Source organism: Mirounga angustirostris, unplaced genomic scaffold (genome assembly GCF_029215605.1).
Source record: "Mirounga angustirostris isolate CCGP_5_RB_7025 unplaced genomic scaffold, mMirAng1.0.hap1 SCAF_12, whole genome shotgun sequence".
NCBI lineage: Eukaryota > Metazoa > Chordata > Mammalia > Carnivora > Phocidae > Mirounga > Mirounga angustirostris.
This window is the reverse complement of record NW_026991720.1, coordinates 84,225,736-84,243,075: the sequence shown is the minus strand read 5'-3', so window position 1 is coordinate 84,243,075 and position 17,340 is coordinate 84,225,736. Positions and strand designations below refer to the sequence as shown.

Below are 17,340 nucleotides of genomic sequence, written 5' to 3'. Positions count from 1 at the left end.
ACTGGAGTAAACAGATGGAAATGATCAAGGTCTGAAGAATCGGGCCAAGCCTCAAGGGCCTCTGTATGCCTCAAGGGCCAAAAGGGGTTATTATCTTAGTATAACCCATCAGAAGTGTGTCAGGGAGTGCAGATTATGTAACTCAGCTCTATTTTTCAACGAGGTAAAATCTTGATGACCCAGGTTGACCTGGGAATGTGGGGATGCTCAGAGATCAGTCTCAATGAGTAAAATATCTGCATTACAGGATATACGAGAAATACGCTGGTTCATTTATTTTAAGCATGTTTTGGAAAGCAACACATTCTACTTTTCAAATAAAATCTTAAATGAAAGCCCGATTTGTGAAACAAATAAAAACGGAACGACTTTGGTTAGGTGGGGTGGATCCAAAGCCTCTTACCATTCACCCCCTCCCACCTGCACTGGTCTCTTCTGCCCTACTTAATCCCCATGACCTAGTCCATCCATCTGCCCACCCACCTGCCCTCAGGTAACCGTCACACCTGCCCTGGTCTTTAGGCCATTTCTCAGGCACCCTGAAGCTCTAATACAACAGTTTGAAAACCACTACACGAAGAAGAGGTGTCTCTAAAAGCCCCTGTTAAAATGCAAAAATCCCCATTCAGGGGTGGGAAGAGGAGAAAGTCAGGGAAGATTTGTTTGATCGATTTTTTTTTCTATGTAGTAGTAGCCGGGAGTTGGACTCCGGGGAAGGGAGACAAAGTACGGGGAAGTCTTGCTGGAGGAAGGGGATGGAAATGTCTGCAGCAGAGCTGGCAAGCAGAGGCCGGACCTTGCCATCACTTCGCCTGGGCCGGTGTAGCCGCTGACAGAGCGCAGGCCTGCTGAGTAGACAGTGGCCCTGCGTGTCTTCAGGAAGAGTAGTCGGCAGCTCGCGGAGGAACGGGACAACGGAGGGCCTGGCGTCAAGCTCTAGTACTGCACTCGGCGTGGACTTGGGCAGGTCATTTAACCATTCCAGCCCCAACTGCTGAGGGAAATGGAAAACTGAGAGTTGGGCAAGGGTATCTGCCCTGCTTCCCTCCCAGAGTTGGGATCAAATGAAATAAGCTGTATGTTTATCTACGTGTCAGCCATTAAATAGTTAAACCCAGTTTTAAAAATGGGCAAAAGAGGGCGCCTGGTGGCTCAGTTGGTTAGGCGACTGCCTTCGGCTCAGGTCATGATCCTGGAGTCCCTGGATCGAGTCCCGCGTCGGGCTCCCTGCTCGGCCCGGAGTCTGCTTCTCCCTCTCCCGCTCCCCCCCTTGTGCTCTCATTCTCTATCTCATTCTCTCTCAAATAAATAAGTAAAATCTTTAAAAAAAAAAATAATGGGCAAAAGAGGGTACCAAAGATGATATCTGAATGGCAAATGAGCACATAAAAAGATGCTCAACATGACTAATAGCAAAATGCAAATTAAAACTATAATGAAGGACACCTGGGGGACTCAGTCGGTTAAGCGTCTGCCTTCGGCTCAGGTCATGGTCCCAGGGTCCTGGGGTCAAGTCCCGCATAGGGCTCCCTGCTCAGCGGGAAGCCTGTTTCTCCCTCTCCCTCTGCCTGCCGCTGTCCCTGCTCATGCACTGTCTCTTTCTCTCTCTCTGACAAATAAATGAAATCTTTAAAAAAATAAAAATAAAACTACAATGAGATAGCACTACATGACTACTAATATGGCTAAAGTAAAAACCAAACCAAACCAAAACAACAACCTGAAAATAACAGGCAAGGACGTGGAGCCAGTGGGAACTCTCATATGTTTTTGTTGGACATGAGAAGTAGAACAGCCACTTGGGAAAACAGTTTGGCAGTTTCTTAAAAAGTGAAACATTTAGTGACTCTAGACCACCACCATCCCACTCTGAGGTTATCTACACAAGGCAAAGAAAGACTGAAGTTCACACAAAAACCTGTATGTGGATTTCTACAGCAGCTTTATTCTGATTCACCAGAAACTGGAAACAACCCAAATGTCCATCAACTGGTGAACGGGTGAACACACTGGGGCAGGATGGATGGTGCTCAGCCACGGAATGGAACAAGTTACTTATCCACCCAACAGCACGAGCGAATCTCAGCCGCCTCAGGCCGAGTGAAAGAAGTCAGGTCGAAAATGTTACATTCTGTATTATCCCCTTTATGTGACATTCTCGAATAGATACTACTGAAGGGGCAGAAAACCGATTAGTGGGTTCCAGGGCTTGGGGGTGGGAAGAGGCTTGATGACATGGAGAATGAGAATTCTGGGGAGATTATGGAACTATTCTGTATCTTGATTATGGTAGTGATTATATAACTGTATGGGTTTTTCAGAACGAGTAGAATTGTACACTGAAAAGGGTGAATTTTACTGTATGTAAATTATACCTCAATTTTTTAAAATGTGAAATAATTAATAGTGCTGATAAACTGTTTCTAAGCCTGGTGCGAAAAAGTCTTTTTACAGTGGTTACAACCTTTTGCAAATAATGTTTCCACCACTCGTTTGCTTAGTAACCTCCCCGCCTCCCTTACCACTGCACTAAGATAAGTCTTAGCCCAGTGAAACTGATAATGAATTCCGAGTTCACAGAGTTAGCAGAATCTGAATCGAAAGGTTTTACACTAATCTTTAGAAAGCATCTTTAATCTTAAAGCTTTTCTAGAATCGTGTTCTTCATCACACAAGTACAGCCCTGTCTGAGGTGGCAGAGAGTGGAAATAGGGATGAAAATAATCAATCGTAAGGCACTTATTTCACGGGAGAAACGATGGAAACTGATAATAACCACCTCTTGCAAAGACAGAAGAAATGGAAACAAGCCACTCGGAGGATACTCTTGATCTCCAACTAAACCCATGCCTCTGTCGTACCCAGACAAGATCCTCTTCACACTCCCTTCATCTGTTTCTGTAAGCCATTCATGGGCAAGACTCAGGCATCAGATTAACCTGCCTCTGGACTGAGGCCCCGCAAGTGATGTGCCCCCACATCCCCCATCAGAATGTCCCTGGGGAACACAGTCCCTTTTTAACAATTCTGGCTCTTTCTTTCTTTCTTTTTTTTTTTTAAATTTAATTTCAACTAGCCAACGCACAGTACATCATTAGTTTCAGATGTAGAGTTCAATAATTCATCAGTTGCGTATAACACCCAGTGCTCATCACATCACGTGCCCTCCTTAATGCCCATTGCCCTGTTACCCCATCGCCCCCCACTTCCCCTCCAGCAACCCTCAGTTTGTTTCCTATAGTGAAGAGTAATTCTGGCTCTTTAAAAAGGAAACGAATTAGTGGAGGCAAAGCTCTTGTGTCTGGAGTCATCCAATGTTGTTGTAATCATATTCCATCCATTATTTTTTTTCCTGTATCCAGTTTTATTTCTCAAAATACTGTCCTCTCATCCATCTCTCTCTCTCTCTCTCTCTCTCTCTCTCTCATGTTGGGACCCAGGAGCCAGCAGCTCTAGCTATCCTTTTTTTTCCTTTAAAAAGAACTTGCTGATTTCTGATCACAAAACACAGGGAAGCAGCAAGGACAATGCCTGTAACCTCATGGGTGTAGGTCTTCCCCGCCTGTGCACGACTGTGAATACACTTGTACCACACCAGGCTCACCGCCCCCCCCACCCCCCCCTGCCACAGGCATCTTCCCACATCCTAACAGCTGCAGCATAGAGCACACGACCATGTGAAAAGTTTCAAACAGATGCCCCACTCACAGCGCAGGGTTCCCCGCCGATGACGGTTTCCCAGCTCCCTTCTGCAAATACTGAAACCGAAGGAACTGGTTGTTCCTACACTTGATTTTCTAAAGTAGGTCATAGACAAATTATGCCTTCACAAATCTTAGAGATGTGTAAAGTAACTTTTTAAAGAAAGCCTTTCTCAAATAGGAGCAGTGACTTAAGTCCTTTGTTTCCCTAGCCGTGTAAGAACCCAGCACCTGTGGCACCTGGATGGCAGCCCTCGGGGCCCCCACATCCCAGGATGGTGCTGGAGGAAGGGAAGGTCAGGCCAAGCATGAGGAATAAACCATCTTTAATGCGTCCACCCTGGGAATCCTTGGGTATTGAGGATCTCTGTATTTTGCTCAAATTCCTTCTCCATGTTCTGTTCGGTTTGTTTCTCTAACCTCATGAGCTGTTTTAATGGATCTTGGCCTTCACCTTCCTCTTCCCCTCCAGGATGGCTGTCACCTCTTGGTACTTCCAGCCAGTGTTGTGAGCCAGGCATCCCAGGTAGACAGACTTTCACAGAGGAGGAGACACACAGCCTCGAGGGCAGCAGGAACCACCAACTGCTTTTTCTTGTCACAGGGTGGTGGGGTCCTATCCAACTTTACCCTGGTAGTCAGGACGGCCTGGCCTCAGTCTGGTGGGCAGCATGTCCCTACTGTTCACCCAAATATGTGGTAGGGGCCACAGGACCGGTTGGTGTTCATCCACTTGCTGAGGAAGGCCAGGTATTTTAACTTGTTTCTGTAGAAATTGCCAGAAATGTTCATTGCCCTCACAGTGCACAACCACCACCTTCCAGCCCAGCAGTAACCGCTTGGCAATGATGGGCCGTGATGGGTTCCTGGGGGTCATGTAGCACCAGACCTGCCTTTCTGCCATTTTTGGCAGATGCCTGGGGAAACCTTCCCCCCCCCATCCAACAAACATTTATTGAACACCTACTACTTATGTTACACAGAGCTGTGCACTGAAAATACACCTGTGAAATTCATGGGCCTTAGTATCGTAGTGAAAGAGACAGAAAATTAATATACAAATAGGTAACAATAAGTCTGATGTGGATCAGTACCACACAAGAGAATAAGGTAAGGCAGGGAGGTGGAGAGAAATGCGGGTGCTGTGTCAGGTAGGGCGGTGAGGGAAGGCCTCGTGGATGAGCTGACCCTGAGCGGGGACTTGAACGCCAAGTAGCAGGTCACGCGGGCAAAGACGGAACACGTGCACAGGGAGGGCTCTGTGTGGTGGAGGAATGGTAAGTTGGATCGGGAGGCAGAAGGAGGCAAGAGTGAAATCGAAGGCTCTTGAATTTTATTCTAAGTATTTTGGAGCCTATTGGATGGTCTCACGCAGGTGAACATTTTATTTTATTTTATTTTTTTTTTTTTGTTATTTTTTTTTAAAGATTTTATTTATTTATTTGAGAGAGAGAGTGAGAGAGAGAAAGAGCACAAGAGGGGGGAGCGGGAGAGGGAGAAGCAGACTCCCCGCCGAGCAGGGAGCCCGATGCGGGACTCGATCCCGGGACTCCAGGATCATGACCTGAGCCGAAGGCAGACGCTTAACCGACTGAGCCACCCAGGCGCCCAGGTGAACATTTTAAAAGGCCAACTTGGCTCCTGGGTACAGAATGCACTGCTGGCGGAAGCAAGACACCAGTCTGGAGGCTACTGAGGCCCAGACAGGAGATAACGGTGTCCTAGGTGAGGCAGGTGGGGGGAAGGGGCCAGACTCAGGCTGTGGTTTGAAGACAGACTAGGCTGGACCTGCTGATGGGCTGGATATAGGGTGTGAGTGAAAGAGAAGAGCCAAGGGGGACCTGAGGTTTTCTTGTGTATTTATTCACTAGAAGATGCGCTGACCATTGGGCAGGCGTGTGCTAGGCACCGGTCATGTGAAAATGAGCAAGACACAGTTAAGGGCCTCGAGGAACTCCTCGTGCACAATTTCAGATTCCTAGACTTCCAGATGCAAGTACGGAGTGCTGTGGGGTGGGCACACACGAGAACGGATTGTTCTGTGTTTGGGACGTGGAGATGGTTTTAGTTTAACTTTAAAGGGGGCATAGACACAGAAAGTACAGAGAGTATTCCAGAAAGTGGGATCAGCAAGTGCTCAGTGGGTTGTGGGAATGCTGAGGGGTGTCTGGAGTAGTGGAAGAAGAGAAGGCTGGGAGAGCAGGTTGGGGAGAACATCACCCTAAAGATAGTGGAGAAGCTTTCAAGCAGGAGCGTGGTCAGGGTGGGGGATCCTCCTCCTTATCTTACAGGTGAGTCATCCACTGATATTGACAAAGAAATTACACACAAACTAAGACTTATTCGATGTGTGTTGCTTCCATCAGAGTATCATGTTGTCTTAGATTCTTTTATAAAGAAATGCAATTTCCTTTTCTCTTATTAGTATTGGCAAACGGAAGCATGGTCGCTCTTCGGGCAGAGAAAAACTATTAATCTCGCTGTTAATGAATATTTATCAAACATCTACTCTGTGCCAAGCACTGTGTCGACTGCTGGGAATTCAGCACGAACAGGATGACATTCCTGCCCTTGCAGAGCTTGTTACGTGAGGTAGATAGAGAACAGATGATTGCAAATGTGATGTATCATCAAAAGAAAGCTAAGGAAAGCAAAGAGTGCTACAGAAGCATTTAATGAGGTGCTAACCGCCTTTAGGAGCTCAGGGAGGCTCCCTGAGGAAATGGTCTTGAAGTGAAAACTAGATGGATTAAAATTTTGTTAGCAGTAGCAATGTCATCCCCTAGTTCTTCAATAATGAGCCTTTTTTCAAGTGGTTGCTTCTCTTCTGCTTTGAATCATGCCTGGCTCTTGCCTACCTTGAAGAGAGAAAAAACCCCCACATCTCTCACTTTCACATACCCCAAACTAAGCTTTTCATTATGTTCCAGAGTGAGCCACACAATCCAGACTTCCCTGCACTCAGACCTGCCCATGCTCATTCCCGGGTTCAGGTTCTGGGCCATGGGCATGATCCTGGAGGGGGCTCCAGAGAGACCACCATGGTCGAAACCTAGCCCGTGAGCTGAAGTATGACAGGAGAGGAAACGATGATGAGCTTCCTCATCGGTCTGGCATGCAGAAGACCACCGAGTCCATTCAGCAGGTGTGGGGACTCACTGGAAGGTTTGAGCCTGACCTTGTAATGGCAGGATTCATGAACACGGGAGACAGGAAAGAGTCCTGAAATCTAGAGTTGAGGCAGCGTAGATTTACATCTTAGCTTTACTACTGACCGGCTGCGTAGCTTTGGGCAAATTACTCAACTTCTCCGAGCCCAAACGACACATTATCTACCTCAGACATCTGTTATGAAAATTAAAATTGCCCACACTTTTGTAAAAGTTAAGTGAGCATCTGCCACAGTTTTGGGCACATAGTAAGCAGTTGTAAATAATCATGATAACGGTAAAACGAAACAAAGCAAAACCCCAAACCCACTAACATTCGCTGGGCGCTTATTCTTAATGCTAAATGCTGTGCGTGCATTCTGTCATCCAAATGTCACCTCCTGAGAAAGGAGCAGAGCCCAGGAGGCATCCGGATAAAAAGAGCAGTCATGGAGGCAAGCAGAGGTTGTGGCCCACATGTCGGCACCGTCCACACCTGGCCCGGATGGGATCACACGCCTCTCTCTGAACTTAGGACCCCAGGGCTGCTGTAACCTTAGCTCCAATTCCATGTCCCTGGTTATTACACCCTTTTGCCCCCATCAGGCCGCTGATGATGCCAAAGAACTTTACTCCCTACCCATGGGGTTGTGAAAGCCTCCTCCGGCATCTCCCCTGCTTTAATCATCAAGCACAAAGGATGATACCATTGGAAACCCGCGGAGCCCTCAACCATGTTCAAGCTATAGTTCCCACGGAGTGTGGGGGGCAAGGGGCGGTAGGGCGCAGGGTGTGGAGAGTGGGGCTGGACACTATAATGGAGGCCAGCTGGAGACACAAGGTGGTCTGGGGCGAGGGGGTGGGGGGTGCTGTGGGAGGCAGTGAGTCTGCCTCACCTTAAAAAGGAGAGTTTGGGCTGGGTTTTGATAAATACTGCCCGTGAATTTTTAGCTCTGCAAATAGAGCCTCAGACCTTCCTAGAAACAAGCCAGTGGGTATCAATTTCTGTAGCACTCAGGGCTCGTACATAATGTCTGATTTCAAGCGGGTCGAATTTCATTTTAGCAAAAGATAAGGCTTTTTATGGAAGTCACTTCTCCAGGAATAAAACGGAACTGAGGAAAAACACGAGAAACTCGATTTGACTATCGCTGCACATAACGGTTCATCTGGGCGCTGGATTTTAACAGGTCTGTCCACGTACAGCAAAAGCCACACGCGCCAGCAAGCCCTGCTGAGCCCTAATGCAGCGGCCTAAACGGGGGGCTGCAGGCGCGCAGGGGGCCGAGGCCGGCCCGCGGAAAGGATAGCGGCCATTGGGTGCAGAGGGGTTGCTGGTGAGTCGCCGGCAGCGGAGAAGACCCCGACACAAAGGCCAAATTTGTGCAGCAGGCTCCCCCTGAACGATACCCACCTGCTGAAGAAGGTGGAGCTAGTTCCTGGGCTGCGGGCGCACTTGTAGCCTAAACGCTGGGCCCCCCTCGTGGCGTCACAGGGGTAGACCCCTCAGCTTCAGTATCACCTCCTCAGAGGCCTCTCTCACCACCCCGTCCGAAGTGGTTCTTTCCTGGTTCAGCTCCTTGGTTTCTTTGACAGCATTTACTACAGCGTATTTGTGTGTGTCTCTGTTCCTAGAATATAAATTCTCCTAGGCAGGGCCTGTGATCTGTCTTGTTCCTGGTTGCACCTTCAGCGTCTAGCGGTGCTGGGCACATACGACTCCGTGTTCAATAAATATCAGTTGAATGAAAAATCAATAGATCAGTCAGAGATCACTCATTCCCCTTTCTTGAAAGTAGAACGGGAGCCAACCTTAGTAATTTACAGAAATGTGGAGAAACCTCATATATTTGTAATAAATGCATATGAATTGTAGGGGAGCAAAATTTGCCACCCCAAAATGTGTCTCTTTGGCATGAGGATTATTTTAGGCTGATTATTATTATTATTATTTTTAAAGATTTTATTTATTTATTTGACAGAGAGAGACACAGCGAGAGAGGGAACACAAGCAGGGGGAGTGGGAGAGGGAGAAGCAGGCTTCCCACTGAGCGGGGAGCCCGATGCGGGGCTTGATCCCAGGACCCTGGGATCATGACCTGAGCCGAAGGCAGACGCTTAACGCCTGAGCCACCGAGGCGCCCCTGTGTTTTATGTATTTTCTGTCTTATTTCTATGTGTATGTGTACACTAAAGCGGGATTATATATATATTTGTTATAGTACACAGACGCTTAATGACTGAGCCACCCAAGTGCCCTAGGCTGATTATTTTTAAGAAACAAAGACTCAAGAAGTTTTTTTTTGTTACCTCCCCCCTAAACTGTCCAGAAACATTTAGATGGGGGTGCCTGCAACAAGAAAGAGAGCTATCACCAAAGATAACTTTGTTTTATATCTGAAAGACTTGTCTGCCTGGCATGGCGAACATCTGCTCTTCCCATCTCCTGTGAAATGCCTTCCTCTCCTTGGAAGCCCCAAACCCCTATCCTCTTCTCCTTAGCTCAGGTACCACATAAACTTCATCTGCCTGACTGCCTCTGGGTCTCATATTCTCCTGTTAATCTGATTATCACCTTATTGTCTGATTAGACCGCCAGAAGAATCTAGAAGGGTAGAGGAAAAACTTGCCCTCCCTGAGAGTTGGCAGTGTCGGCAGGATTTACGTCCTTGTGAGGATATTGCTCCCTCCGAGGCTGCTACAGCTGAGAGGTCCTGACACGTCTGACAAGTGCCAACAGAAGGTAAGAATTCTTTCCATGAGGGTTTCCCAGATCTCTGCCTGCAAGGTCTCTGTTGGTAGCATGCATGATGAGAATCCTTTTTTTTTTTTTTTTCTTCTAAATTTAGTTTAGCAGGATAAAATATTTGTGGAACTAATTGCTCGGGTATAGCCATTCTGGTTAAAAAAAAGAAAAAGTTGGTAATGAGCACTCCTGGTTTTTATCGATCCTTTTCCTCCCAAAGATTGTCAGTATTTTTCTCTGTCTCTGTCTTTTGTGTCGTTTGTCCTAAGGAGGAAGAACCATCGTTCGGGCAGAACGCAGGCAAAGGCACTACAAGCCTGCTGTTCAAGCTGGCCGCACAGACTGGCGGGCTCGTGGTTACCAGAGCCGCATCTGCGAAGCAAACTTGGCTGTGAGTCCCCTGTGTGAAAACTGGATGAGGCTTTTCCTTTCATCTCATTCTATGTCCTGAGAGCTTGGCTCTGTGACTAGGAGAATATTCCCTCTGTTCCCCACCATCGGGAAGGTACGTCTACTGGTGCACGTGGGTGGCCAGGGGAACAGCCTGGGGTTCTGTGACACAAAGTCACACGCAGCACTGTCTTCGCCAGCCATGCCAGCTCTCAGGGGATTTGCCGTAAAGGGTCCCAGTCCTTAAGAAGCTTTGGTAGCCTCCGCCTTAGTTTCTTCGGTAGCGCTGGGAAAGGCTTGTTTCAGGAGCACCTGCCTGGTGTCTCAGATTAGCAGGTTTGTGGCTGGAGGCATCTCACGTTCTTGTGGGAAACCAGGGACCCTGCTGTCACGACACCATCCTTACCACCTGTGCAACTAAGGCTTTTGCTTTCCTAGACAACCTTTGGCAGTGAACTTGCTGGATCTCGTGAGGGCTGCGTATTTTGCATTGTCTTTTGGAATGTTTTTTGCGTCCTTGGTCAAGCCATAAAGAAGCTTATTAGTTTGAGTCACTGTTGAGATTAATAGGTCCCACTTGTCGATGGCCAGAGGATGGATCTTTTGAATTGAAAACTTCTGTATTTGAGAAATTTTGGAGAGCTCTCATCCTAAACTATCGCCTTATTGGCACCTGTGGAAAAGACCAAATTAAAAAGTGGATACAAGGAATTATAATGGCCAGCCTTCGGGACTCCTTTTTATAAGATGAAAGAACCGAAATTAGACTTGGAACAAAACTAAAACTCCACATTCAACGTAAATTCCTCCTTCCTAAAATCCAAAGAATTAAGCATGCCACCTTTCAGCATACCTGCTTATTTTATGTCTAAAAACTGCTGTTCCAGAACCTGTAGGTACAAAAACCAAAAAATGCACAATCCTGCTAAGCTTGTCCTGTGTCCTAAGAGCTTGGCTTGGCGTTCTATCTGCCCAAGACCTACAGGGTCTTGGTTCTTTTGACTCTCTTTGGGAGTGACTCTGGATCTTGAGAAGGTAGTAACCTTTGCACCGTCTTTGAAGACATCTCTTGAGGCATGAAGTTGTTCCGTATTGCCCAAATATTTACCGCTTGTCCCAGCTAAAAGCTGACAAGATATTTTAATTTTTTGAGGGGGGGAAAGGGTAGAAGTTCTGTGGCTAAAAGTTGATTCGAAGTTGGAAGCTGATATTCAAAGCCAGATAGGATTTTGTAAGGTCTTTTCTCCAAAGCTGAAAGGAAACCATGTGCCCACAGGAAGAGAAGCAAATGGAGATGATGTAGCTGGATGAGTGGATCAGCCCTTTGATATCATTTAGGCTGCAACTCAATTCCTCGGGAAAAAAAAATTGAGAGCAACTGTTCTTATCTGAGTCTTTGCAAAACTAAAAAAAAAAAAAAAAGTGTAGCTCTAGAAGCAATCCAAGGTCCATCTATTCCTTTTTACCAATCTTAAAACTTCCCCTATTTATCTCAAAAGGCTCGTGAATTATTGGCCTTAGGAAACCAAAGTCCTTCTTGGAGGAACTTCCATTCTTTCTTTGTTCCTTGAAGAAGTAAATCTTACTATATCTTTGAAATGTAAACACCCCAGGAGGTATCTAAAATGATGCCCATATTCATCTAAAACTAAAGGGGAAAAAGGAAAAGAAAAGAAAAAGAGGGCTTTTAAAAAATACAGACTCCTCCATAGTTTCCATAAGATTACTTGTCAAGGACAAATACAAATCAGCTACAAATCAGGCATCTTCACTAATATGAATAGTAAAAAGCTTTAGCCATCTGAGTGGGTAAACTTAACTTATAAACTAGTGAGGTTTCTATTATATCTGATTCATTGCTAAATTTTTAAAATTAAAAGCTACAAGATCTGTTTGTATGTATATATGTACAATATAGGTATGATATTTTTCTACCCCCGGATGGCATTGCCAAAATTAATTTGTAAAAGAGCTCTGTTTATTGATTGGCTTAAAATTAAGTACTTATAAATTAAGCATTTCTAAATCTCAGGAATATGACAGAAACTAACCCAAATGTTTTTCAAGTTTATGTGATCTAGGGTATTTTCAGTTAAGTTTGCTGGTTTAATTAATACAGACATGTTTTTAGAGTTATCCACATTAAGCATAGTACTTGTATTCCACTAAAACTCAAATAAATTCATGTTATTTTGGTTACAAAATTTGTCAGCAAAAAGCCAACCAAACAAAAAACAAACGAAAGAAAATCTTAAGATGATAGCTAATTGATTTAATATCTCATGAAATTTTCATGAGTAATTGAGGTATGATTGTTAAGAACAAATGAATTAAGTAGATGTGAGTGAAATAAGAGTTTTTAGGTCAACTTTTTTTTTGCAATGATTTCTTTATGAAATGTTTACTTAGTTTCCCAAATCTCTTTGGTAACTTCCACCCATAGAATTTTGTTAAGTTAAATGATGAGAATTCATTGTCTAAATCATTTCCAAGTAAAATAAAATACTGAAACATTAATTGCTAAACAAGTCTAAGTTTACCTATTTTTGTCTTCTTATTGCAGGGAAACTAAAGATGTTTGGGTGTGTTAGTAAGTATGTCTTGTGCCACATTGGAAGATTGTATTATGGAAGAGGGGCATAGGCCTGTGTGCTGTGAGGTCTCTGGGATGGTTTTCTTACATTGCAGGATGGAGCCTTCATTTCCTGGACAGTTTCCATGTGAGTTAGGCTCTGCTTTCTCAGGTTGCTGGTCACGTTGGATTAAGATCCACCCTAATGACCTCATCTGAACATGATCCCATCTGCAAAAATCCTCTTTCAATGTCAGGTCTCATGCATAGGTCCCCAACTGTGTCTACCATGTGCCCTGAAGTGTCCAAACCTTGGGAATGATCCAAGGGAGCCTGCTGTGGGTTCAGAAGAGCTGGCTCACATGCTCATTCTCAGCACATCTCATGCCCTCTTGCTTCTAGCACGTCTGGACCTTTTCCCAGGTGTATGGGAAAGTGAAAGCAGAGCAAAGGAGGACAGTGACTAAGCAACTCTCCAGCACAAGGAAGGCGAGAGTTGGAGACTCACCAATGAACAGGGTCACTCAACCCACTGTTACCTAGTCCATTTGTGGTCACCAAAAAGATGTTGCTGGTTGAACTGGGGCATCCCCAGTCCCTGGGTCCTCGATCTAGCCAGACCCAAAGTAGTTACCGAAGGTTCTAGGTTTTGTCATGAGAAGGGATTCAAGGACAGGCATGCAGCAGAATGGATGAGTAACAGAAGCAGAAATTTTCCTATTCTTTGACTTGGTTGTGTCTTCCGGCTCAAGACTCTGCAATAGGTAAACCCAATTTTGGGTAATATTAGTATTCACTAGAAATTAAAGTTTCTTTCTTTTTTCCTTCCTTCCTTCCTTCCTTCCTTCCTTCCTTCCTTCCTTCCTTCCTTCCTTCCTTCCTTCCTCCCTCCCTCCCTCCCTCCCTCCCTTCCTTCTTCCTTTCTTTCAAGTGATCTCTACATCCAATGTGGGGCTCAAACTCATGACCCCCAGATCAAGAGTCACACATTCTACCAACTGAGCCAGCCAGGCATCCCTAGTAATTAAGCTTTCTAAGGATTAAGAATTCCAAGTTTTCTACAGGTTAAGAATTCTAATTAATATATATAATTAAAGCTACTAGAGATAATTAGGGAAACATCTTGAAAGAGGACTTTAACAACCTCCATTTTGACCACAGTCTGTACATTCTAACTTATGAAGTTCTTTCCAGCTTCACTTTTAACTCAGGCAAAAGATCCTGCTGGCAAAACATCCTGTGATGGGAACTGAAACTACCCCTCAAGCAATGATGACTGCCCTGATGGCCGCAAGACCCAGTGTGATTGACCCCCAGATAGTAATGGACTTGACCTTTACTGCCCACCTGCATGTACCCACCAACCTTTGTCTGACATTTTCCTAATATAAACCTACAAGAATTTTCAGCACATTGGGGACAGTCTTGGAGATGCTAGCCTGCTATCTTCTTGATGTTGTCCTCACTAAAATAAATTCCTTTCTTGTTTCACCACCACTCGTCTCTCTGCCTTTGGATTTTGTCAGTGGCAAGTGGCTGAACCCGGTCTGTTTGGGACTCCTGGAGCAGGTGTTCTTGCACACTTGGGCCCTGATTACCATCTCTGTATGCAAGGAAAGTAAAATGTGTGTTGAAAGAAAGTTGTAAGAGGTTTGTGGAAAAGGAGTCTTTGGAAAGGAATTTTTTTGTCGCCAGGGCTGGCTAAGACTGGAATGAATTTAATTAAGGGAATAAGCTTTAATATCAAAAGTCAGCTGGTACAAAATTAAAATTTGGTTTTCTCTCTGTTAAAAGGACAAACTGTCTTTTGGACTATTGGTATGCTTTTGATAATAGTTTGTGAAGGGTTTTTCATGCCCCTTAATCTGTCTAGAAAACAAAAAATTCTGTGTTTTATCAACATAATGTCCTATGCTTCCTGTTGTCTTAATCTGGCCTTTTGATTACTGAAGAAAATGGAATCTTCTCAACATTAAAAGAGCTAAGTTTGCTAACAACTATGCAACCATCTCTATTTGCCTTTTAAATCTTTTATTGTCACTTTCATTAAGTAGACAATTAAGTATTATTTCATAATTATCTGTGATCTGTTGGGGAGGAAGAATTTACTCTGTCCTTCAGGGTCCTTCTAGCTGGACTAAGAGTCACATTGACATGAGACAGATTAACAGCAGAAAATTAAATTTAATAGCATGCATATGGGGAACCCACAAAGACATGGAAATTTCAAAGACAGGCAACATGAAGCTTACATGAGCTATAGAGATGGGTAGGGGTCAGAGGATACAAAGGGGAAGAAGACCATTAGCAGGAAGGTAAGAGGAGGTGTTTAGAAAACAAAATTTGCCCTATTATGCCATATTATGCAGGTAAGTTTCTTAGGTAAAGAAGAATTTCTGTTAATAGCACTTTTCCTGGTACAAGGAGGAAGTTGAGGGGGTAGATAAAGAGCTTTTCCTGAATCTGCTGGATTGTGATTTCTTTTAACTTGAAATAAAGTTCATGCCAAAGTAGTCAGTCTTGGGGTGGCCTGCCCTCGGCCCCCAATTCCTATTTAATCAAATATTCAAACCTTTAGATATTGTTGACAAACTTCCCAGAATTCAAATTCTAAATGAAGTCTTTTTGACTTAAAAATAACTTTGAGATATGAGATATTCTGTCCCTGGAATATCTCAAAAGACTTGTTCTCTCTTTTTATAAAAGAGAGCTATCAACCTAATTAGGCTTGTTATGTTAAATTACATTAGAAGCATTTTCAAGTAAGGGATGATAAACCTTCTTAGATTATATTGTATGGGTCAATATTATTAAATAAGTGTTCTAGAAATTGTATAAAATTTTAAAGATTCTGATATACTGTTATTAGTCATAATTCTAGTTATTACCTTAAAATGTTGTGTGTCACAGAAATAACCAAATTTCCTTGGCAATTTCATTTTAATAAACTCTAATCAGACCTTTAACCAAGCCATTTTTAAGTCTTTTATCATTAATAGAAGTTATTCTTTTACTCAGATGCTTTTACAAAAGTGTTCCTGCTAAAATGCTTTATTTTCAAGGAGATTCATGGAGATCCTGAGCTGAGTCAAAACCAAGAGTTTGCTGCTCAGCCAACTGAGCCACCCAGGCATCCTGAAAATGTTTTGAACCAGACCTCTAGAAATCTTGAAATCTTTCAGAACTCAGAAATAGGTTTATAATTTGCTTCAAATATTAATCATTGTTTTTTCTTTGGTTTCACAGAAATGACGCTTATTAAGTTCTTGATTGCTTGCATAATATAGGCCTAACTTTGACAGCCCATTTATATCACCACTTCCTGAAATGAATTTTATTAAACTGACCTATCCTCAGTATCAGGACTGAGACTGGTTCAGTGAGATGGAACAATCTACCAGCTCAACTTCTGGACTGTGGAACTTCTTGGTAGCATATTTACCTCATTTGCCTGACTGCCAGTGGGTCTCATATCCTTATGGGGCCCCTTATGTACATAACTAAATTTTTTTTCATGTTACTCTGTCTCATGTCAATTTGATTATTAGACCAGTCAGAAGAATCTAAAGGGGTAAAGAAAAATGTTTCCTCCCCAACAGTATCAGTATTTGCATCTATGTCTATATTTATATGTGGCATCACTTGATATTATGAAACTCTTATTTGGTTAAATTTTACTGTATTACTGTATTGCTGAATAAAAAGAATTCAAGGATACACACTACATAAAATCTGTAGGGGGAAATTGTCTGAATTGCTAAGATTTTGCTACTCAAAGTGTCATCCATGGACCAGCAATACTGGCATTGCCTTAGGAGCTTGCTAGAAATACAGGATCTCAGGCCTCAATCCCAGACCCATTGAATCAGAATCAACATCCTTATGAGCTCTCCACTTTGAGAAACTGTGCTCTAAAAGATTCACAATTTAGGTGCGCCTGGGTGGCTCAGTTGGTTAAGCGACTGCCTTCGGCTCAGGTCATGATCCTGGAGTCCCAGGATCGAGTCCCGCATCGGGCTCCCTGCTCGGCAGGGAGTCTGCTTCTCCCTCTGACCCTCCTCCCTCTCACGCTCTCTCTCTCATTCTCTCTCAAATAAATAAATAAAATCTTTAAAAAAAAAAAAAAGATTCACAATTTAGCCTGTGGGATAACTTTGTGAACTGTAGGGGATAGATAGTTCACTAAAGTTGAGGGAAGAAACAATAGTTTTGATCAAGGCACAGAAGTGAATGATAGTTCCAGAAGGAATAAACTCTACGCTTCACAGGTTGACTTTTGTTTTTAAACTTTAAAGAAAGACTGTTGGTCAATTAAGTTAGCAGGTGTTTTAACTAAGTATAACTCATGCCGTGTTCCTGTTGGAGTTAACACCATGGAACCATTCAGAATTTCATTCAGGACAGGACAGTATCCATCCCTTGTCTGACTGGAAAGTGAGGATTTGAATGATGTGTTAATGGTGCTTTTTAATTTTTACAAATGATTCTAACTGATGTTTAATATTCACTTATTATAGGATTTTTTACGAAGCTGTAAATTAGTCAGCTGCTGTTAAAAAGAACAGCTCAGAGCCTCTTTATACAGTTGACATATTCTTGAAATGGTCAGTGGTTCAGAAACTGCAGCTCAGTACCTGGTTTCTTACTCTTCTTTCCTGGCAACAACTGGAGGGAAGAATTAAAATGATAACAGGCTCTTGCCCGAAAAGCCGAGTTACTAAAAATCCCGGTTCCCTAAATTGGACATATGATTAGCAATGGAAAAAATAAGTGGTCTGATCT

The 17,340-nt window shown here is 43.8% G+C and overlaps 1 protein-coding gene and 1 pseudogene across 4 annotated transcripts in view; both read right to left on the bottom strand.

Moving 5' to 3' along the window:
- Positions 1 to 17,340, bottom strand: part of MAGI2 (membrane associated guanylate kinase, WW and PDZ domain containing 2) — a 1,357,869-nt gene that overhangs the window by 31,690 nt on the left and 1,308,839 nt on the right. The window contains exon 21 of one of the 4 annotated variants that reach the window (XM_064575360.1): positions 10,405 to 10,659. The exons of the other annotated variants lie outside the window; for them this stretch is intronic. Coding sequence (XP_064431430.1) covers positions 10,637 to 10,659 — 23 coding nt within the window. The 3' untranslated portion in view covers positions 10,405 to 10,636. Of the gene's footprint in view, positions 1 to 10,404; positions 10,660 to 17,340 lie in introns of those variants that run through there. 4 annotated transcript variants of the gene reach the window in all.
- Positions 3,646 to 4,672, bottom strand: LOC123836056 (large ribosomal subunit protein uL13-like; annotated as a pseudogene).